Source organism: Eucalyptus grandis, chromosome 3, assembly GCF_016545825.1.
Source record: "Eucalyptus grandis isolate ANBG69807.140 chromosome 3, ASM1654582v1, whole genome shotgun sequence".
In the NCBI taxonomy this organism is placed as follows: domain Eukaryota; kingdom Viridiplantae; phylum Streptophyta; class Magnoliopsida; order Myrtales; family Myrtaceae; genus Eucalyptus; species Eucalyptus grandis.
The window spans coordinates 58,410,133-58,433,483 of record NC_052614.1 but is presented as its reverse complement, the minus strand read 5'-3'; the positions used below and the strand labels follow the sequence as shown (position 1 = coordinate 58,433,483).

The 23,351-nt window shown below is 38.4% G+C and overlaps 2 protein-coding genes across 2 annotated transcripts; both read left to right on the top strand.

The window, feature by feature from the left end:
* The first annotated feature begins 9,477 nt into the window (after positions 1–9,477).
* On the top strand, positions 9,478–17,038 carry LOC104440057 (kinesin-like protein NACK2). Its single transcript, XM_039308192.1, is given in 16 exon segments — positions 9,478–9,605; positions 10,373–10,622; positions 10,820–10,909; positions 11,001–11,101; positions 11,207–11,320; positions 11,439–11,520; positions 11,821–11,888; positions 12,150–12,209; positions 12,291–12,415; positions 13,145–13,343; positions 13,875–14,012; positions 14,198–14,287; positions 14,556–15,443; positions 15,926–16,230; positions 16,375–16,448; positions 16,451–17,038. Coding segments are annotated over 15 exon segments (2,814 nt in total). The 5' UTR covers positions 9,478–9,605; positions 10,373–10,393; the 3' UTR covers positions 16,702–17,038.
* A 2,055-nt stretch (positions 17,039–19,093) lies between these two features.
* Positions 19,094–22,306, top strand: LOC104437960 (eukaryotic translation initiation factor 3 subunit K). The gene is made up of 8 exons (XM_010051022.3): positions 19,094–19,385; positions 19,676–19,732; positions 19,913–19,963; positions 20,061–20,123; positions 20,354–20,404; positions 20,487–20,553; positions 21,472–21,554; positions 21,827–22,306. The coding sequence occupies exons 1-8, from the start codon at positions 19,284–19,286 to the stop codon at positions 22,028–22,030; spliced, it is 678 nt and encodes a 225-aa protein (XP_010049324.1). The 5' UTR covers positions 19,094–19,283; the 3' UTR covers positions 22,031–22,306.
* The last annotated feature ends 1,045 nt before the right edge of the window (positions 22,307–23,351 follow it).

The following is a 23,351-nucleotide window of genomic DNA, read 5'->3' as shown; positions in this document are numbered from 1 at the left end:
ATTTGAATAGCACTTTGGTTATCGCAATGGATGATTGTTTAGCTATAACGACGCACTCCATGTTTTATCACAACCATAGTAGTTATGATATCTACTAGAGTGAGCAATAGTATTTTTGTGTCTTGCTACGCCATGAGATAAGTGAATATCAACAAGAGCTTAATATTTTGCTTCTTTATTAGAGCGAGCGACAATGGTCAATTTTTGCTATGCCATGAGATAAGTGAGTTGCCCGAAAAGAAATAGTAATCCGTAATGGACCAATGACCTTGAGGATCACCACCTAGTCATCATCACAATAAGTTGTAATTTCAAGGTAGAATGAGCAGAAAAGTGAAAGCCATGAAATAATATACCCTTAACATAGTGAAGAAAAATGAGTTGTACTAGGTGCAATCATGTATTGACTATTAATTTGAACAGCATGGGTGATGTCAAGTCGAGCCAGTTGTCAATAGAGTATAGGATTCAAAAGAGGAGTTCCATCTTTGGCATCAAATTTGACATTGATCTCAATAGGAGTTGGAGCAACCTTGTTATTAGTGAGCCTGACTCTACAAATATGATCAATGATATATTTTGCTTATGAAAAATAATAACCAAAGGAATCTCAATTACCCTTTAAGTTTGAAAAATACCTAACTCGCTCAAGATCTTTCATTTCAAACTATTAACTAAAATATTCCTAGAGTTTTGAAATTCATTATGATCATCACTAGTAATAACTATGTTGCTCACATATAAGAGCATCATAATATACACACGAAATCGATAAGAGATTTCGTGGTTGAGCTAAATTTGGGATACAATGATTGAGCTAAAGTAGGAATTCCATCCACGAGGAGCCTATAACATGCCATATAATGTATGTTGTAATCAACACGCTTTGTTAGATGGGTTAATACCCTAAAAAACCCCAAACCAAGTATACTTGTGACAAATTTACCAAAAATTATTTTTTACCACCAAAAACCCCAAATTGATATACCTTTAGTAAATTTATTGTGACAAATTTACCATCTGTTAATTTTCATTAAATTTTACCGTCAAATTATTAAGTTAAATGACATATGACAATTGACTGGTATACCAATTTGGGATTTTACGCTCTATTTATCACTATTTACAATTTTTGTGATTTTTTTGCGGTATTAATCCAATTTAGCGGAGGGTATATTTGTTACAAATTTACCAATTTTGGATTTTTTGCGATCGAATAAATTATTTTTGGGTATATTTGTCATAAATGTACTAGTTTAAGGTTTTTGATGGTTAGTCGGGATAAATTTGCCACATATGTATCAGTTTAGGATTTTCATTGTCAAAAAAATAATTTGGGGTAAATTTATCACGGATGTACCGGTTTGAGGTTTTCAGGGTATTAACCCTTGTTAGATTGATGAGTGCATCCAACCGAAGGAACAATATAAACTTCCTCAATGAGATTGCAATTCCAAAAAGCATTTTTAACATCCACGTAGAACATAAACCGGTGCTTAATTGTGACAACAACAAAAAAACTATGAACAAAAGTCTTTTGGTAAGGCACAAAACAGAGCAAAAGTCTCTTCATAGTTAACTTCATATTCTTAAGGCAAACCTTCGCCCACGAACCGAGCTTTGTCATGGTCCATAATACCATCTTCCTTTATTTTAATCTTACATACCCATTTACAACATACAATGAACTTACGAGGAGACAAATCAACAAAATCTCATGTACGAGCTTTGTCTAAGGTCTACAACTTATCTATCATTGTTTGCTACTAGAGAGGATCAATACTAGCTTTTCTATATATGCAAGGTTTAAAAAAAAAAAAAGCAATGGTAGAGTAACAATGGAAATTGCAAAGTCGAATAGAAGCTTGACTTACTCTTGTGAAATGACGAGCAAAGGACGATGGATTGTCGGTTAGTGGAGAATCCACAAATAAAGCACACACGTTAGAAGTTACCGGGGTGGTATGCTAGAAGGATTTGCATCAATATTAGAAGACGGCATTTCCAAAGAGGAAGATTCACAAGTGGACAAAGTTGTGGCATCTTCTGAGAGTAAATCCACTTAAGTGTTAGTGAAGAAGGGTACCTGAGTTGATAATATGAAGGAATTGAGAGATGAAAATATTTTGTGTTCCCAAAATGTAACATGATAAGACACACTAAAATGGCTAGAAATTGGATCCTAACGTCTAGACCCTTTGTGCACAACACCATATCCAAGGAAGCACCATGAACAAACACTAGATTCTAACTTTGGCATTCATGTGGAAGAAGATGCACAAAACAAACACTATCAAAAACTCGAAAAAGATTGTAATTGAGGCCACTACCATACAAGCACTAATAAGGAGAAATGTTATTTATGATAGCCAACCTAATACGATTGATAGTGTATGTAGTAGGAAGACAAGCTTCCCCCCAAACTGTTTGGGGAAACAAGAAGCGGAGACTCGAAGAGTACGTGTACACCCCTAAGGCACATATTAATCATACGTAATAAAGATTTGCATTTTTAATGCACCGATTATGTATGATGAGAGAAAAATAGTCATTTGGAAACCAAAAACTCTCTATATTTAAATGTTTAACAAGTGGCTTAAGACACGCATTAACAAAAATTAAGTGAATGGTTATTATATTGATAAATAATTTTCAAATACTTCAAACTTTAATTATGAATTTAATTTTTTTATCTGCCGTTTTGTTCCATAATGTCACTTGAATAATCCTTTCTTAAAAGCAAAGATATCATTCCCTACTTTGATATTGCAAATTATGACTAGAGATCATCACTCTCAAACATCGTTCATCTTCAAAAGATCTTCATCCAAGGATTGGTGGGACACTGGTCGCCCCCAATGCAAATGCTTCATGAACACCATAATGGCACCTTATTATTATTATTATTTGCCATACTCTAATTCTCAATTCACTTTCAAATTTTTGCTATGTTTTTTTTAGTATTATTATTATTTGCCATACTCTAATTCTCAATTCACTTTCAAATTTTTGCTATGTTTTTTTTAGGATATAGAAGTCAAACTCTACACTTGAAACTAAACGTCCTCACTCCCAACCCTCTTGAAAATGTGGAGAATCAAACTCTCTATCTCTCCCTTCCTATTGGAGAAGGATGGCTACTAGCGCAACTCCCAATATTTGCACTTGTTATTTCATTCATCTAAATTTTGCATGTACTACTAGCCCACCGTTGCATGTGGCAAATGTACTTATAAGGCATGAGAAATCCTCTACTGACGATTTTATTAGCAATTGATATTGATGGTTTGTCAACTTCTAGCTTGCAAAACCGGGGGAAAACCCTAGTGAAAGGTGAGGAGTTGAACTTTGTAGAGAAACTAAATGATTTGTTACCCAAATAAAGTCAACAAAAATATTTGGCTCGTCTAAGAAAAGTTATGTATTACCTTGATTTTTTCACCGATTCAGGAAAGTTTGTCTTCGTACCTTGTTAGCTATGAGCTATTTGTCATGTCGTTCTTCCACAATTTAAGTTCTTACAAGAAGCACCATATGCTTTAAACTATAACACGCTACTTCATCCAATTTTAAAAAAGTAAGATTTATCATGAATTATTACTTAATATTGACTTGATGTAAAAAATTAAGCATAAAGAAATTGGATTTCCATCTAAGCAAATGCAAAATTACATAGATATCGACAATGTACCATATTATTCGTGACAACATATGTAGTAAGATAAGGCACGTATGATCTTCAATTGTTGTCGGTCCATAGTCTAATTTGAAGCGGACACGATTTTACATATCATTGAAGTGAGTTAACATAACTATGAAGATTAGTGTCCTATCCCCATCACTATTAAGGAATTGGAATGATACGAGCTGAATTCGATCCATCTCACAAGAGAATCCTAATTTCAAAATTTTATTCGTATACATAAATATATCGAGCTTGAAATGTGGTTGAGGATGTTCTTAATTTCTTTTACTTTTCTAGAAGAATTTCGGCTGGCCATGACCGGCTTTGTGCGTGCTGTTGACGCAAGTCTTCTTTCAGTCATCATTAGCTTTATCATTTCCAAATAAAATTCTGGTTGAGTGGATGATACAGTGCTGTTGACTTCTCATTTCGAAATAAACTATAAGGAAAATTTAGTGGGTCTCACTTTATTTTTTTTATTTTTTACGAAAAGATAAAAATAGAAACTATCTAAGCACATTTTTCCCAGATTGGTGGCTTTTCGGATTGGTTAGTTACTACATAACTTTTCTTCTACTCAAAGGGTCACCTAGAAAGTTAGCTATTTATGAACTTTTCTTTTACTCTAGAGGTTGGGTGGTTCGCTTTGTATTGGTGGATTGGATCATGACATTATGAATTTCTGATAATGTACTGGAAATTGTTTATTGTGCATGAGCTTATTGGTAAAGGATCTCTTGCCGGGCCTTCTCCTAACAATTAGAGGACTGTGAAATCGATGGGCAACCCTACGTGTACTTGTCCTTGTGAGATTTAATGCACATGTAGAAACTTGGGTGCTTCTCATTAATGAGATCGATTTGTTGTTATCTTTTATGGGTATTTCATACCATAACTTTGATGAAACATAAAATGTTTTTGATGAGCTCGGCCTCATTTGATCAACAACATCTTGTTAGAACTAAATAGGTAACTCTACGATTATTGTTGAGCTGATAACCGTAATTCGAAGATATGATGATCATCTCACAACATATATCAAGCATTTTTAATATGATATGATCATTCCAATTTTATCACTAATTAGAATTCGCTACTTCCATTTTGTACTCAAGAGAAATATAGAGGGAACGGTGATAGGTAAGATGAACCAACTAATCAACCCTCCCTCTGTTCATTCTTACCAAACTATCTCACAGGTAATTATGGTTGGACTTTAGATGTGATGTGGACAATGTGTCAGCTAAACTAAGCCGGTTATGCAAATTTGGGCAAAATGACTGGAATATGCCTACCCTTTTCAGATCATTAACAGGGCTGAGTCTTTGCTCATATAGCAACTACGTCAAGTGCTTGAGATTCTTCAATTGGCAAAGCATTTTGAGATAGGATTAACAAGCTGAGTGGTTCGAGTGGGGGCCAGCCCCGAGGCTCGAGTGCTTGCCATTTCATCCCTCTTCTGCACCAGAAGACATCCTCCCAGATTCCCTCTCGAGTCTCTTGACTTTTTATCCCTTTTACTGGTCCATGCAGGCGTTTCTGTCGGAAATTTTGGCTGCTTGCGCTTTTTACTTTTGCCTCTCCTCGCCTCTCCCGTTCGACTCACTGAGCCGCTCGTTTTCTAGCGATTCCACCACCGTCCACATTGGTTGGTTGGGGATGCGAATCCGAGGTCGGATTTGACGGATTTGACCCGACTGGTTTCTCTAATGTCTCCTTTTCTTCATTAGCATTGTCAACTCTCGACACCCATCTAATTTTCGACCAAAAAGAAAAAAAAAACGCCGTCTAATTTGGTGTATGCAAATCAATGGGAAAAAAAGAGAGTGAAGCCAACCCTCCTCCTTAATTTTTTCTTTATATGTATGCCTGAAATTATTCGAAGGGTTAGGCCATTTTGCAGATAATAGAAATGGGAAAATTTGAAAAATATGCATGCACTCAAGGCTTATCTATATTTATGTTTCAAAAGAAAGGTTTTCTCTTGGTCTCTATTCGAATTTTGAAGAAATAAAAATAGGTTCCTTACCTTTTCTCATTGACAACTCTTTTAAAGGTTGGGAGTGGGAGAAATGCATTTACTTTTAATTTAAAGCAAAACTCCATGCTATATATAAAAATACTTAGTAAGAATATTGAGATGTGACTAGCTAGATAGGTAATACAACTTTTTCATGGACACTCAAACCAAATAAGTGGCGGCTTCATAAATAGTAATGCCCTCAAGTAAATGATAAGTTGCTTATTCAGTGAATCTTCACTTTTTTTTTTTTTTTTTTTGCTCCATAAAGTTGTTTGGACAAAAGTGTCGCATGCTGCATGCCAACTCAAATCATGTGCATATTCTGGTGAAAAATGTTAGGCATACTAAGATTAGCCTAGAAAACTTATATCATATGCCGACTTATGTCATATATATACTGCTAGTATTTTGATAAATTGTATGTTACTTCATGCTGAGTTTTAATAATCAATATTTAGATACCAACTTTTTATTTTTGCGGTAAAAGAAACTCAAGAGGTCATAGAGAGTTGATTGCATGTCACAAAACCTCCACAATCGACAATCTTGAACGCAACCCAAATTTTAATCTACAAAGTTCTAAATGGGATATGTAACCCATCCTTTCCAAATATAAGAAGCCATGTAAAAGGTCTATCAGGTTTTTCTTTTTCTTATTTTTGGCGAATAATCATAACTAGCTCGAGGATTGCCGATTGAGTTTCTTTATATCTTACTTGTGAAAGTACACTTGCGTTTCATGTATAATCAAGTCATTAAACTTTACACTTTTTTGTTCAAGTCGATTCTTCTATTAAATTATGGGCGGAAATATGATGTGGCAATTTGCCATCAAATGCTAACATGATCTTTCAGAAATGAAAAAGAAATCAACAATAAGAAAATATTATAAAGCTAAAACTAATATAAACAATTAGAACATAAGGAAATTGGGGAGAGAGAAAGAGAGAGAATCACAAAAGCAAGGCAATGAACCAGTGGGGTCATGCAACCTCGGCAAGGTGGCATCAGGGATCAACCAACCTCGGCCATATCTCAATTGTCTCAGTTAACTTTGGGGGAGGGGGCCGGGGTTGCGCGACCCTAGCCACATCGGATCAGGTAGTGACCACAATACCACCATTTTTCTCTCTATGTGCCTTCCTCTCGCTCTATGTGTGCACATGTACTTGGATTGGAGGTGACGAAGGCCACATAGCAGTTGCCTTACGTCATCGGGCACTCGACTACCCTTGCCACGCCTCATCGATGCACCATCGCCGCCCGCCCCAGCCGAGTAGCCCTCCCTTATCCTATGCCACGAATCTTGGTTAGGGTTGTCTGATTTTTCCCCCCTCTTTTTAATAACCGGCACTGAGTGAAAATATATTCCACATCACGTTGATTAATCTAATCATACGCCAACATGATGCCAACGCCACGTTAGCATTCCATTAATCAATTCAACATAAGAATTTAACTTGAACAAAAGAAAAGTGGCCCAAGATGGAGTTGGGCCACCTTCCTTATCGGGCTTAATGCACATTGACTCGACAAAGCAGGCCCATCTTCGATAGATAAAGAGAGATTACCACACACCAAATTTCGTCAATTAGTGCGTAAACATGGAATATAACCAAGTAATAAGTAGTTAATTTCATCTAGAGGTGCTTTCCACGTACTTATAGAAAAGATTGTTTGAGGACTTTTCTTAGCACGGTGTCTCGAGCGTAAGGCATGATCTCATGCTTGATCTAAATCGAGTTGTCCTCTCTGGTCAATTCGAAATTTTGACCGAGACAAATTGAAGAACCGTGTAAGGCATGCTTCTTGGCATGATAATAAATCTTAAAGGTCCGTTCATCTTACGTACTAGGAACATTGGTTCTTAAATCATAAAATCTCGTGTGGAGCTTATTGTATTTAAAGGTCGACGTGTACAAGGTTAATCTATGAAGTTCATGTTAGGATTTAGGATCATGATTTTTGGCAAACTAAAACTAGGAACCACTCACTAAGGATTGATTCCAAAAAGAAATGGGGAACTGCTAGGGGTGTGCATGGTTCTAACGGGCGGTTCCCGACCTAAAACCAAGAACACCCCCGCTAAGGATCAGTTCCAAAAAATTGAAACCGGAATCTACCCGTTAGTTGCATAGATCCACTTGGGAACCGGACTGGTCCGGTCCCTAGGTGGATTCATAGAACCGATCTCACGAATAATAATATAATTTTCTAAATCCTACCGTGAGTACTATTCATATCGAGTAATATACTAGAAACCAAAAGCTACGACAACTAGAAATCAAAACATAACGTTGAAAGTGAAAGAAGGTAAAACTAATTATAAGTCAAAAGCCACAAGTTGCTACTGTCGAGGGTGACGGTGATTTTTCGGAGGGCCGAATAGAGAAAGGGATAGACGAATGGACGTGTTGTTGTCGAGGGTTTCCCTACGAACCCTAGCCCGAGGGGTTCTTGGGTTTCTTGAAAGCTCCGATCTTAATGCGAAACAACTTTGGTTTCGATCGAAATTACTAGTTCTTCGCTTGACCTACTCTTCTTCTCCTCCTTCTATTTTTCAACTTCAAGATCAAGACCTCTTCATCTGGTTTGACTAGCATGATATTAGATTACCCACTTTAATTAATTTTCTTAATTATTTGATCTAGGTTAATTATTATTATTTGGGTTTGTTAATTAGTAATTTCATTTTTTAATACTAATAATTAATATATTATTATAATATAATCGTTCTGTCTCGGGGTGGACGGGTAGACGAGCTGCCCATGTAATCGAGAACTGGACCGGTATCCCTCAATTCCCATAAATTAGAGGCAGGGAATTAGATCGATTCCCTCAAGAACCACCGGTTCCGGACAGTTTGGATCCGATTCCCGGCGGTTCAAGCAAGTCCCAGTTCTTTTGCACGTTCTTAGGAACTGCCCATTGGTTCCATCATTGAATCCATGGATCCATCCGAGAACCAAATCGTCGGCCCGGTTCAATTTCTAGGTGGGTCCATAAAACCGGTCCACTCAAGATTCATGCATTTAGAGCAATATTTTCCAATAAGTAAAAAGTAAAGCAAAAATAAAATAAAATTCCCTGTTCCTTATTGTAAGCTTAGTAAAAAGATTGAACTCATATTAAAAGTTAAGAGTTGATGCCGTGAGTTAATGGGCATTGAGCTTGAGAGTCAAAGCGTGAGTAAGAGATAGAGAGATGACTCATATGAGGTGTGAGTGAAACAAGATGAGTACTCACTTAATAGGTATTGAGCTTAAAATTAGGGAGTTTATAGTTTTCATTTTTCTTAAATTTTTCTTAAAAATTAAAATACATTTGTATATAACCGGTCCGGTCCCGATAAGTGGGTGGACGGTTCCACATCTAGAATTAGGAACCAAACCGATACCCACTAACAAGAACAAGACCATTTCCCTTGGAAATTGTCGGTTCCAATCTGATTCGGTTCGGTTCTAGGCAATCTAGGTGGTTTATGGTTCTTTTGCATACCCTTAGTACTTAATTCATAAGTGAGGGCACAAGCGAATTTGGGGGCCCTGAAATCAAACTGTGGGGTCCGACCCGTGACCCGAAATCAGACGGCTCCAATTCAAATTAAGCGCAACAAATTCTCTCTCTCTTTATTTATTTCTATGGGTTTTTTGAAAAGGGGTATTTCCTTCAGGTGCGCGTGAGCCGCGAACGCCGCGCCTCGAACTCAAAAAACAGAACCGAAATAAATATATAAAAAAAGGAAACAAAAATAGCCGTTATTCCGTAACTCATCTCTCTCTCGCAAGTTCATCCGCTGAACTTCGACTCCTGCGGAACCTCTCTCTCTCTTCGCCGATCGCCGATCTCGTTTCTCCGCGATTTGAAGTCCCGATTCGGCTGCCGGAGCAATCGCCGGTGAGTCCTCGTCCGGTCCTCTTCCGCATTTCGCGTCGGTGAATCCGTCGGTGGTCGCGCCGTCGCGTTTTTCAATTTCCGTTGCGTTTCAGGTGGTTTTTGTTGTCGCGTGTTGAGATGATGATTATGGAATGGAGACGTGACGATCGTTTCTCATCTTTTCGATTGGTTGATATGAACCGAGTACGCAGCTGCTTTGTCGTTGTTCGTCTTCGATTCCTGTGCGTTCGGATCATTCGCTTTCGGGTGAATCTGCTGAAAATCTGAGGAATGCAAGAAAGATTTTGTCTTTACGTGGAATCACCAGTGAAAATCGCTACTGAGACTTGTGACTAGGTCTCTGGTTTTCGGTACTCCATGTGCGGCTAGCTAGTTCTTCTGCTTGGTGTTCGAATGTGAAATGGGGAGGAATAGACGGTTCTGGTGATTGATTTAGACCGTGTGGTGATCGGAGCATTCCGCCAAATTCAGCATTGGTTGTGTGATGAAGAGCCTAGTATGGGAATGGCAGTTGCTGTAAAATCACTGTCATTCGTTATCTGGTAAAAGAAACAAATTGCGAGAGAACCTTGAATAATACAGCCTTTTCAGAGTCTAACTTCATTTACACTCCATGACTGCCCTTCAGAATGTGGAATTTGCTGCAAAAGTGAGACTTATCGTAACTACTAGTGATTCCTGTTCCCTATGACGCAAGTGCCTTTGACATTATAGACTTTTGTGATACTTATGTTGTCCATTGGCCTAAACGATTTTCATTTTTTCAGCGTGTGGTGCAGTGAGCGAACATGATTGATAGGGCACCAGCTACACCATCCTCTAAGGTGCGAAGAACCCCTTCATCTACACCAGGGGCCTCACATCGAGAGGAGAAGATATTTGTCACCGTTCGTCTAAGGCCTTTAAGTCGGAGAGAACAAGCATTGTACGACCTGATTGCATGGGAATGCACTGATGACAACACTATCATTTACAAGAATCCCAATCAAGAACGTGGTGCAGCATCCTACGTATTTGGTACTGTGAAGTGTATCTATATTTGTGGATTATATCCTTGCCAAAATTCAGTTACTAAGACCTTTCTCATTAAGGAATTTCCATAATTGCAAAAGAGAGTTATATTTCCAGGTTGTAATGTGACTAAATATACTAATGTGATGTGAGACAACCTGGGAATTCCTTGATTCTGATTCTGATGCTGGTTTACTATGTAGATAGGGTATTTGGTCCTGCAAGTTCGACTTACATGGTGTATGAAGAAGGAGCCAAAGATGTTGCCCTCTCAGCCCTCAAAGGAATTAATTGTATGGAACTAGTTTGTAGTTAATACCTTGACATGAAAATCTCATGCAGATTGTTTTGTTTCTAGAATTAAACATTTCCCAATTATTGCAGCAACTATTTTTGCTTATGGGCAAACTAGTAGTGGGAAAACATACACCATGAGAGGAATCACTGAGAATGCTATCAAGGACATCTATGAACACATTAAGGAGGTACTTCTCATTAAAACAACAGAAATTTATTGAGTGTTTTTCCTTGAGAAGAAATATAGTCCTGCCATAGCAGGAAGCCAACTTACTCTACAATCAAACTTTCAGAACCCAGAGAGAGACTTTGTTCTGAAGGTTTCAGCATTGGAGATATACAATGAAAGTGTTAATGACCTTCTGAATCATGATTCTGGTCCTCTTCGACTCCTTGATGATCCTGAGGTACTCAAATGTTTCTATTTTTTTCTGCAAGGAACCTTTCTAAAACAATATGATGCATTAGTACCTATGTTTAACTCAGAAATTACTTCTTTTTCCTTCTCTTTGTTTTGCATTACAGAAAGGGACCATTGTGGAAAAATTAGTTGAAGTAGTTGTAAAGGACAGTCAACACTTGCAGCACTTAATTGGTCTTTGTGAAGGTAATCGAAGCTTCTTGATTACTGGGGTTTAGGTCTGTGTCAAATCATCTCTTCATCAGGCAGCTTTTTTAAAGTCAAGGCCACTTTAAGTTCATGGAGGAGAGAGAACCGTCTGACATTTATACCCCCATTATTTTGATAAATATTTATCGAACAAATTATTCATTTATTCATACTTTTCTATCTTTATATATCTATTATTTTGAGCCTACGTAATGCATTGCATGATACTCTGCATTGTATTAAGTTGATGATTCTCTTTTAAATTGGCACAATGTATTAATGTATTAATATCCTCAGCCCAAAGGCAAATTGGAGAAACTGCTCTAAATGATAAAAGCTCAAGATCTCATCAGATAATTAGGCTGGTATGACTTCATATACTTGTGATTTCATCTTAATTTATCTGCTTGTTCAAGATCATATATTCCATCATAATTTTATTTGCTGTCAATTTCAACTTCTTGAATATTATTCTTTCTCTCACTAGAATAAATATCACTGGTTCGACTGTTACAGACACTGGCAAATTCATTCTGCTTTTTAGCTGCTGTAGAAACTTTAGGCTGGACTGAAATTTCCAGTTAGTATTAACTGTCTTCTTGTTGTGGATTTTTATTTGGATTCAGACAATTGAGAGCGCTCTCAGAGAAAACTCGGAGTGTGTGAAGTCATTCATTGCCAGTTTGGTACAGCTTATCCATCTTCAGTTATAGTTTTTTCTGATACGAAAGAAAAGTAGTTAAACAGACGAGCTTATTTACTTTCAGAATCTTGTGGACCTTGCTGGAAGTGAGCGTGCATGCCAAACAAATGCAGGTGGCGCAAGACTGAAGGAAGGCAGTCATATCAACCGCAGTTTGCTTACATTGACTAATGTCATTAGAAAGTTAAGGTAGATGAGAAAACCTTGATATCTTACATCTTCATTCATCAAAGCACTCCAAAATTACTGTTTGGTATTTTTCTAAGATTTACCATTTATTTATTTTCAGTAACTGTCAATTAGGAAACTAAAAGCAATGGCTGTCTTAGGGAACTTGTTACTGTGAAGTACCACTAACTGTGATAGTAACTCTAGTTCATCCACCCTTTTTTCACCAATGAGATAACCCTAGTTCACTTGACAATACCTCAAATGAATTAATAATTAGAAGCTCAGAAATGAGGAAAAGCCAACTTATGCCCTTGTGAGCACTAGGCCCATGTTACATGAGCAAACTAATGGTTAGAATGCCACTTAAATGGCTGTTCCAGAATCCAGCTATTGAAAGCATCCTGTTGAATTTGTAATTTGGGGATGATTATTAACTTGCTACCTCCCCATAAAAGATGCACAGTATTGACAGTGAAAGCTACAATCCATTTGGTTTCAACTAAGTATCCTATCATCTTAAGAGGTGCAAACGTTGGTTTCACTCTGCGCATGAAGATGAGTGTGGGAAATCATATTAGCTGTCTATTTTCTTGGGAAGAACATCAAACCTGGAATAAAATTATATTAAATCATAATCTAGATAGAAGTGGTGATGTGATGTTCTCATATTCAAATCATTTTTGCACTCCACCACTGTGCAAATGTAACTCTGAATGGACTTCATCTCACACTAATGTATCCATGCAGTGTTGGAAAAAGGAGTGGGCATATACCATACAGAGATTCTAAACTTACAAGAATACTGCAGCCCTCCCTCGGAGGAAATGCTCGAACAGCAATAATTTGTACCATGAGTCCAGCTCTGAGTCATGTAGAGCAGTCGAAAAACACGCTTTCTTTTGCAACAAGTGCTAAAGAAGTCACCAACACAGCGCAAGTAAACATGGTAAGACAAGTAACACGGAAGATCATTCAATGTTGGTTTCTTCTTAGTTTTTTTCCTTTGCTGGACTTTCATTTCCAGTGTAGAGTTAAGAATGCAATATTCATTATCAGTGCTCCTCTGAAAGTATGTCATTCTTTTGGCAGAAATAGTACAAAAGGTAGCCATTTTGCATGTAGGAAAAGTTATACAAGTTTTTAGTACTTTACAACTTGATGGGACTATAAATAACCAGCAACTTCAGGATTTCTCGACAAACCAAGAGATAACAGTTCTACACTTTGAGATGTGTCCATCAACCTGTTCGGATATTTTCCTTTCTGAAAATTTTACAAACAAAGCTCAATGGTGACCTCTCATCATACGACGCTTGCTCATTCTCTAGGAGCTCAATGAAGCATGCTTGGGGGGGTTAAAACATTTTGTGTGACATGTATAGTCAGATTGCTTGCGTGATTGTCTAATCTGTTTCTGCTCATAATTGAGTTGAGTTAGGTCCTTTCTCTGCTGCTAATAGGCAATTTTTTTATTCAGTTTATATCTGAGAAAAAGTTGGTGAAGCGTCTTCAGAAGGAAGTGGCCAGACTTGAAGCAGAGCTGCGGAGTCCAGATGTTTCATCCTCTTCACGTTTAACGGCCCTACTAAGGGAGAAGGACGAGAAGATTCAGGAGGTAGGTGCTTTCAACAAGTGTGATGCAAAACTTCTCATGTTAAAAATGCAGCTGTGTGGTGAGCACAGAGTGGACTTCACTTTTGAACAATTTGCATGAGTTTCTTCCTAGTAGCTGGTTTTATGCTCATATCACCAAAGTTGGAACATGAATTGAGTTTACTAGAAGAAACTTTCAATGTGCAGATGGAGAGGGAAATGAGAGAGCTCAAGCGCCAGAGAGATCAAGCACAGTCCCAGCTTGAAGTAGAAAGAACACAGCATAAGGAACGCAAGGTACTTCGCTGACTGTAAGCATGGAGAATCTTGTTCTGTAATCAGGAATCATAAAAAACGAACCAAAATCAGAGAGTAAGAATTAGTGGGGGGAACATCATAGTAGACAGAGGGAAATGAGGAAATGCCAACTCTTGGCAAAACTCTAGTCTCAATATAAATTCTTCTCTGTCTACGAGGAGAAATTACATTTTTATACCACCACACGGCTGTGATTAAAGTCCATATTTAAGCAAAAATCTTCGTCCCATCTTTTGCTGAACTCTAGGGGCTCAATCAAGATGGACCTTCAAGTCAGGTAGTAAGGTGTCTTGCTTTTCCGGTGGAGATGGAGACAAGGCCTGGCAGATCTACTCCTGTAACTCGACCAAGAAATGCATGTGGGGGGCATTCAACACTGAGGCAGTCAGTTACATCAACTGACCCTTCCATGCTTGTGCATGAAATTCGGAAAATAGAAGAACGCCAAAGGCAGCTTGGGGAGGAGGCTAACCGAGCTATTGAGATACTCCACAAAGAGATCGCTTCCCACAGAGTAGGAAGTCAAGAGGCTGCAGAAAACATTGCAAAGCTACTTTCTGAAATCAAAGACATGAAAGTAGTCAACTCTATTCCTGAAGGTATCAACATTGGAGAGACGGCCAATCTGCAGGAAGAAATCATTCGACTAAACTCTCAAGAGAACAGCATCGCAGTGCTGGAGAGGAAGCTGGAATGCGTTCAGGAATCAATAGACAAGCTTGTTTCATCTTTTCAGGCTAGTGCTGAGTCTCCAGAGGACAAGACCCAAACAAAGAAGAAGAGGTCTCATCCTTTCTCCTTGAGCAACAGTCCAAACATCCAACACATTATCAGGTCACCATGTTCACCAATGTCCTCCTCTCGGAAGGTGATGGATTACGAGATCGAGAACAAGGCTCCTGATGGAAATGTTTATGTTCCCAGTACCGAAAGAAGTGATGGAAGTAAGAAATATATCTCGTCAAGGGAGGGAACTCCAACCCCAGGAAAATCAGGATCAGTTAATGTGAAGAAAATGCAGAAAATGTTCAAAAATGCTGCTGAGGAGAACATCCGGAGCATTAAAGCTTATGTCACTGAATTAAAAGAGCGGGTGGCCAAGCTACAGTACCAGAAGCAGCTTCTAGTTTGTCAGGTGAGCTACATTTAGATGCAGAGCTTGGTTAGTTCAAACATTTCGATGCAGAGCTTTTTTAGTTCAAAGCTGATTATGAGATACGTACTGTAGTTCACATTAAGCTTAAGGAACTTTGAGAAGTATGTCAGAGAAAGCAAACAGTTTCTCAGAGTTATGGTATCTGATTATCTGTTTGATTGTTTTTCAATAAACATTTGTGGGGCGAATTGCATTTTTGTCCTTTTATCTTGGTGTATATGTTCTGTTTGCACCGGCATCTGTGTGAACTGCATTGTGATCGTGTTAATGCTAATTGAGGTAGGCAAATGAATGACCATGAGGCAAAAAGGCATAAGGAGGTGCATCGGCAAGTTTAGCTTTTCTACTGTGATTTCTTTTTTTTTTCCTCTTTCTTTCTTTATTAATACAGATTTTTAGCAGGCTGATTATTCATGGAGTTTATCTTTACGGCATATAAACATTTTCTGTTTATACGATAGGTGTTGGAAATGGAAACAAATGGGACAACTACAGATGGATCGGATACAGTAGAGCAGTCTCCCCAGCCATGGCCCTTGATATTCGAGGATCAAAGAAAGCAGATCATCATGTTATGGCATTTGTGCCATGTTTCAATTGTGCACCGCACACAATTCTATTTGCTCTTTAGAGGGGACCCGTCAGATCAGATATACTTGGAGGTTGAGCTCAGAAGGTTGACATGGCTGGAGCAACATTTAGCAGAGCTTGGCAATGCGAGCCCGGCATTGTTGGGTGATGAACCAGCTGGATCTGTTTCATCAAGGTATGTGAAAAGTATCTGAATCAGTTCTTCTAAATGCCTATAATAAGACATCAACTTCTAAAGAAATATGAAGATACTGACAGTTTATGGCATGATACATCGAGTCATTGAACATGTTTCGCTGGTTTTATTTTTGTTACGCAGCATAAGGGCTCTTAAGCAGGAGAGGGAGTACTTGGCCAAGAGGGTCAGCTCAAAGCTGAGTGCGGAGGAGAGAGAATGCTGTACGTGAAATGGGAAATCCCGCCGGTGGGGAAGCAGAGGAGGCTGCAGCTGGTGAACCGGCTGTGGACGGATCCTTACAACATGCAGCACGTGCAGGAGAGTGCAGAGATTGTCGCGAAGCTTGTTGGATTCTGCGAGTCCGGCGAGCACGTCAGCAAGGAGATGTTCCAGCTCAACTTCGTCTCCCCGAATGACAAGAAGTCGTGGTTGGGCTGGAACTTGATATCAAACCTGTTGCATCTATGAGCCAAACTTTCATGCAGGGATGGTGATTGCAGGAGATTGTCGAGGTTCATTCCACGAGGCGAAGATCGAGCGCGTGTTTAGAGAAGCCCAAGAGCGTGCCGATGCGCAAGCTGGAACTAAAAAGGATTGGCGGCAAGAATTTGTAATTTGTGATGCTGCTCCTAGTTGGTTAAATGATCTTCTTAGTCACTGATGGTAGGCATAACGAGATGTACCTGATATTTGTCAAACTGATGTTTTGATTACTGACGTGGAAACGAGGCATTTGCCTCCTGTTAATGATGATGTCATAAATGTAGGAAGCTATTCTTTCTATTTGATCAATTTCTTTTGTTAAGAAATAAATTAAAAAGGTAAATTCAAGATAGTGAAATAATTTCAATTACATGATAGCGAAATGATTTAGTATTACTAGCTAAAATAGCTCGTGCATCCGGAGCTTATTTATCTATTTTATTTTACAAGTAACTTTTTTTAACTTGTAATTGTAGCACCTTGACCGTGTAAAAGATATATAAATTTTATTCGAATAATGGTTTAGAGAAAAATTTACCTTCTCTAGAGAATAAATTGGAACAAAAATAATCAGGATAGTTATTTAGACCATATTTGGTAATCGAGGAGGGTAACTATTTTTGTTATTTTGTTCTCTCAAATAAAATAAAAATAAAAAAAATTCATTTGATAAAGTTTAGAAACAAATTTGTTTTAGAAGAATAAATTTGGGATAAAATCAAGAAATAAATAAAGTTGCTCTTTTGTTCTGAGAATAACTTCAAAATGAATCACATTTTCTTTTTCTTTTTCTTTCCTTTTTCTTCCTTCATTTTGGGCCGACAAGCCGCAAGCAAGGCCTGGCATAATTGATGATCGACCTTAGTGAGGCAAGCCTAGCAACCTCACCAAATGGTCGCCAACCTAAATTTGGCAAGGTTGAGCCTCATTAGCCTGGCGAGGAGCCTCGTTGGGCAAGATTGACCTCACCATGGCCAACGACACCAACCTCATGGTGGCTTAGGTGGGCTCGAACCCCATAGGTGGTCGAGCCTCGAGCTCATCGCAAGATTGATCTCACCATGGCCACCTATGATCGAGGCCGACTTCACCTAAATGGCAAGGTTGAGTGAGATTGAACACCATCGAAGCCACTGCAAGATTGACCTCACCATGGCTAACGACACCAACCTCATGGTGGCTTAGCGTGGTCGAACCCCATAGGTGGTTGGGGTGAGCTTGATCTCGAATGAGGTTGTAGGCTCTCATTTGGCCAATCGCCGTTAGTTAGTCGGCTACTATGATCGAGGTCGACAAGTGACTAAAGGAAGTAGAGGAAGAAAATGGGGGGAAAAAAGATAATAAACATGTAATAAATTTATTTAAAAAGTTAATGGAAATTCTAAATTACACAAAAATTTAACGATCGTACTAAATGCTTTTTGATTATGAGAATAAAAATTTTAAACAATTACCAAGCACCTTCAAATACTCAAAAAGTTATTTAGAAAGTAAAACTTATTCTAAAAATAGAATGATTCCCAAAAAATTATTTCTGAACAAAAAAATTAAAAATTTTCAAATAAAAAAAAAACAAAATAATTTTTTTTTTTTTTTTTTTTGGAAAAGATAGTAATTATTAATTTTACTAGAAACTGAGATAATTAACTTTAGCTGTGGGGGCAGGGAGAGTGTGAGGGTGCCGAATCAAAAAGATACAGAGAGAAGGAAACAAAGCAGCAACTACTCAGCTGAACTACAATTAAAAAACAGACTACCCTCCAAAGATTGAAGAGATGTATGAGAGCTAGGAAGAGGACGCCGAGCTGAAGATGGACGGATCGAACCCCAACTTCTTCTGGAGTCGCTTGTTTCAAGCTTGAGTAGGCGGAACATTAAAGAACAAAAGAGCCTTATCCTTCACAACCTTGATCAAGTGATTCTTCATGGCCGGAATTGCTAAAGAGTCACCTCGAAAGATGATAGAATTCTTTTTTTTCCATATGAAATGCCATAAAGCCCCAAAAGAGAAACGGGCAATACTGTGAAAAAAATCTTTGCCGAATAGGAATTTGAGAGCCCAAGAGAGGTTGTCCTTCCAAACTCAAGGTAAATTACATCTAGAAGCCCAAAAGAACGCAAGAGTCGCAGACGTTGTGCACTCAAAGAACAAGTGGTCCACGGAGTCTGGAACGGAGCAGCAAAAAGCACAAACAGAGAACTCAATCCTCCCATAAGAGAGGAGGAGAGTTTGAGTTGGCGGCCTATTTTTTGCGAGCAACCATTTATTTCGTTCATCATCATGCTCGAAGGATTTCTAACATTTTCGTAAAAAATAAAAAGAAAATACTAAAAGGCGAAAGTGGGGACAAAATCGTCAAATCACACCACGCAAACCGAAGCCGACCCTAAACCCTCTTCCGCTCCTCCTCCTTCCTCTCCCTGCGTTTTCAATCTCTCTAGCGAGCGACGACGGAGACGACAAGCGACTGAACCAGATTCGAAAGGGGGTTCCGTCCCAGCAACCCTCCGGTCGGATTGAAGAGCTCACCGATCGAACGGTGGTGGTTCGTGGCCGGCAAGAAGAGATGGGGAGGGAACAGGTCTCGTACACGGTGGAGCAGCTCGTCGCTCTCAACCCCTACAACCCGGACATGCTTCCGGATCTCGAGAATCACGTCAACGAGCAGGTACGTCGGTCGACGACGGCGGGCCGCCGCCGCCGCCGCCTCCTTGCGGTTTCCGCCGGTGGGTTTCGCGGCGGCGGCGGCCAGGTGGGTTGAATTTCTTGTGAGAGAGAGCGGGAGAGTTCGTAAAGGTTTGAGCTTTATGGAGGTTAGATGGAATTGGAAAGTGGGTGGGTTAGGAAAAGTCCGCCGGATTGTAGTTTGTGCCCGGAAATTGCGCCGCCGCGGGGAGGCGTTGTTCGAGTTGCGGAGAAACGCTAGTGAATGCTAATGATTGATGTTGCGTTCGGCAGGTGTCTTCGCAAACCTACAGCTTGGATGCGAATCTCTGCCTCCTCCGCCTTTATCAGGTAATGCCGAGGTCGCTACCGTGAATTACGGATTCTTTTTTGCCGGGGGCGAATTCGTGTTCGTGGTGTTGTGATTTTAGGTTTGGACTTTTAGGTCGATGATTTGATTAGTTATCTTGTAATTCACTTCATGTGATTGTGTGGTGTTGTCGGGCTGCTTATTTTGCTGTATCTTTGCAGTTTGAACCGGAGAAGATGAGCTCCCAAATTGTTGCTCGCATCTTAATAAAGGTCTGACTTTGCTAAGACGTTGATATATTCTTGTATGATGCTTTGCAATGCTATTCATGTCTAATGCTCTCTCCCTTTCTTTTCATACTTGGATCAGGCTCTCATGGCAATGCCGGCTCCGGATTTCAGCCTTTGTCTCTTCTTGATTCCAGAGCGAGTGGTATTTTTTTTTCTATTCCTTTTCCTCATGGTGTAATTGGCCGCTGGGACTGTTGTTTGATTTGACATTTCTATAATCAAAGATTGTATGTGTAGGGACAGTTGGTTTGCAGTCATAAATTTATCTATTTAGAAGCTTGTTTGTCTTCTGTTCCCAGTCTGGGTTACCTTATTGTAAGCTAGGGTGGTGTAGTGAATTATTCCTTTTCTGATATCTTGTTGATGTGTCAGCAAATGGAAGAGCCATTCAAGACTTTGATTGTCCTCTCACATTATTTGGAGGTATGTCTATTATATAAGTTTGGTTTCTCATAAGTTCCATGAAAGGTTGACTTTTACTCAATGCTTATCTCCTTATTTGCAGACAGGAAGATTTCGCCAGTTCTGGGAGGAGGCGGCTAAGAGTCGTCATCTGCTTGAAGTTGTGTCAGGTAATTGATTTGATCTACTGCATTTAAGTGTTGTCTTCTGAATGTAGTGGTCAAATTCCTTTGTTTACACTGGATTTCTAGTTATGAAAATATCCTGACCATTACTACTACTGTATAATCATTGTCTTTATTTCTGGTTGAGGTAGTGTTATTGATGGTTGATAGAATTAAAGAACCTAAATGAGCATGAGTTATACATAGTACATGTTTGATGATTCCACTGTGCATGATAAAGTCATGGAACGGAAGATGAATTGTACCTTTGATGGTATTCCCTTGCTGCAATTTGTCCGAGGATGCTATCACTGTCTTGGCTTAAATATTTGGCCCTCAAACAGAAAGCAGGAATAGAATTTGCAAAGAGATGACTTCGATATTAACAGAACAAGTACGTCTAATGCATAATTTAGACAGGTTGTTGCCCACATATTATCATTTTCCTTTACAGTTGGCTTAGCCATCTATCTCTGGTCTGACTGTCCATAACTTCAGTACTGGCTTTATATATATGTTGGTTTATGCTCTGAATTATTTCATATGGCCAATACTTTGGGTGATCTGAAATCTACCTCTTGTCTGGAATTTAATGATGAACTTATAGCTTTCCCAATATTTTTGCATAGAAATTCAGACCACATTCAATTGTCAGAAACTTGGGCAATACTAGATTTGGATCTCTTCTTGGTTAGAAGAGGTCTCTCTCTTTCTTTTTTGTCTTCTTTTCTTTTCTTTTAGCTTTCTTATTGATTCTCGGCTATTAGAAGCCCCTTAATTTTTGCTTCTGTGGGCTGTTGCCAATGGACTTTCTGATCTACTATGCCGTGAGAACTTGTATTTTCTTTGCTGGTTTCATCAATTACTTTTTTTATTTCCTATAAATTTCACAGTGCAGAAATAGCTTACTGATCTTTCATGCAGGTTTTGAGCAAGCAATCCAAGCATATGCTGTTCACGTATTGTCATTGACTTACCAAAGGGTTCCCAGGACCGTGCTTGCAGAGGTACTTGTGATGTTGGCCTGTCCACTGTGTACCTTGTTTGTTTATCCATAATCCACTTTTCTTTTTATTTAAGGCAGAATTTGGACCTATAGTGCTAAGGAAATTAAAAGTATTATGTTACTGTATCATGCTTGATAGAGAAAATATGTAGTTTGCAAGTATTTTCTCTTGCCTCACTACCCCTCTAAATTATTATGTTGTGGGAAAGTCGGTCTGGTCCCTTAATAGCATACATTTGATAAAGCTCATGATTTGGCGTGTTTACATTACAGGCTATCAATATAGAAGGTCTATCACTGGACAAGTTCCTCGAACACCAAGTCGCCAACTCTGGCTGGGCCTTGGAGAAGGGACAGGGGAAAGGTCAACTGATCCTCATTCCCCAAAACGAGTTCAATCATCCCGAACTGAAGAAAAACGCTGCAGAGAGCATTCCATTAGAGCACATCACCCGCATCTTCCCCATCCTCGGTTGATTCATCCGACCAAAAGCGGGAATTCTCGAAATTTTTGGGTGCTTGCAGAATGCTTGACGTGAATCAGCGCACACAAACTTCATGCACACTATACTGCTCGGAAATATTAAAATTTTTGGAGATGTTCAGACTTTGCTAGGTTTCCTGGCTATGCTTAGGATTTCTATTTATTCTGTTTGTAAACTTCTCAGAGAAGTAACAGGAGCAATTTGATGAGTACTTTCAATAGTGCGCTTGGTAACATTTCTATTTTGGAGTACAATTTCTTTTGAGAAATAGTTTTTTGTCTATTTCTATTTCTGAAATAATTTTTAAGTAAAATAATATGTTTGGTAATCTATTTAACACTGACACGGACACGCGACATGTTATTTCTAAAAAAATAAAGAATTTCGACACATTCCGACACATTTATATATTAATATATATTTATATATAAATGTAAAAATAAATAATAAAAAGAGCATAGAATTAATTTATACTAAAATTATTAATGCAACATTTGTTAATATAGTTTAATAGATATTGAATAAGAAATTCAAAATTGCAAACAAGAGTAAATTTGAAGAAACATATCATGTTTCCTCTCAAAATCAAGTAGAGTTTGGAGTTCATGATATAAATTGGCTTGGAGCTCCTCTACAAAACAAGGTTCGAGAAAAATGAAAATCTAGGATAAGAACTCTTTAAAACCAAAGAAAAGGAAATAATTAAATTCGGCATGGAAAATATAGGAGACTACTCACAAGCTAATGACATAGACCAAAAGAGATAACTCATAAGCAATGCCTGAGAGGCAAAAAGAAGCAAAAAATAAAAATAAAAAATCACAACTTTAAGTCTGCGAGAGCGGCATAGCGACGCCGGCAAGAAGAGAGGTGTTTTATGTTACTCATGGGAATGTCAAAACTTATAAGTGAGAAACTTGAGAGTGAACTTTTATTTTTGTTATTTTCATTATTTTTTAGATATTTATATTTTGACTTCTCAAGTATTGAAAATTTTTAAAATTGATCTTGTATGTGTCGGAATCGCATGTCGGAATTTCGGACTCGTGTGTTGGAGTGTGTCGGGAAGAGTTGATCTCGTGTCGAATTTCCCGACGCTTGTTGACCACGTATCGGAACGTGTCAAACACATGTTGAACACGATACAAAAAGGCTTCTAATATTGGTGCTTTTAGTTGGTAACTATATAATTTTTTTATTTCCAGAATATAAAAAGAATGGAAATGCATTTAGTATGACTCACAATTATTATTTTTTTGTATGAGAATTTTTTTTATATATTTTATACCTTTTTAATATTTATTTTCCTCTTT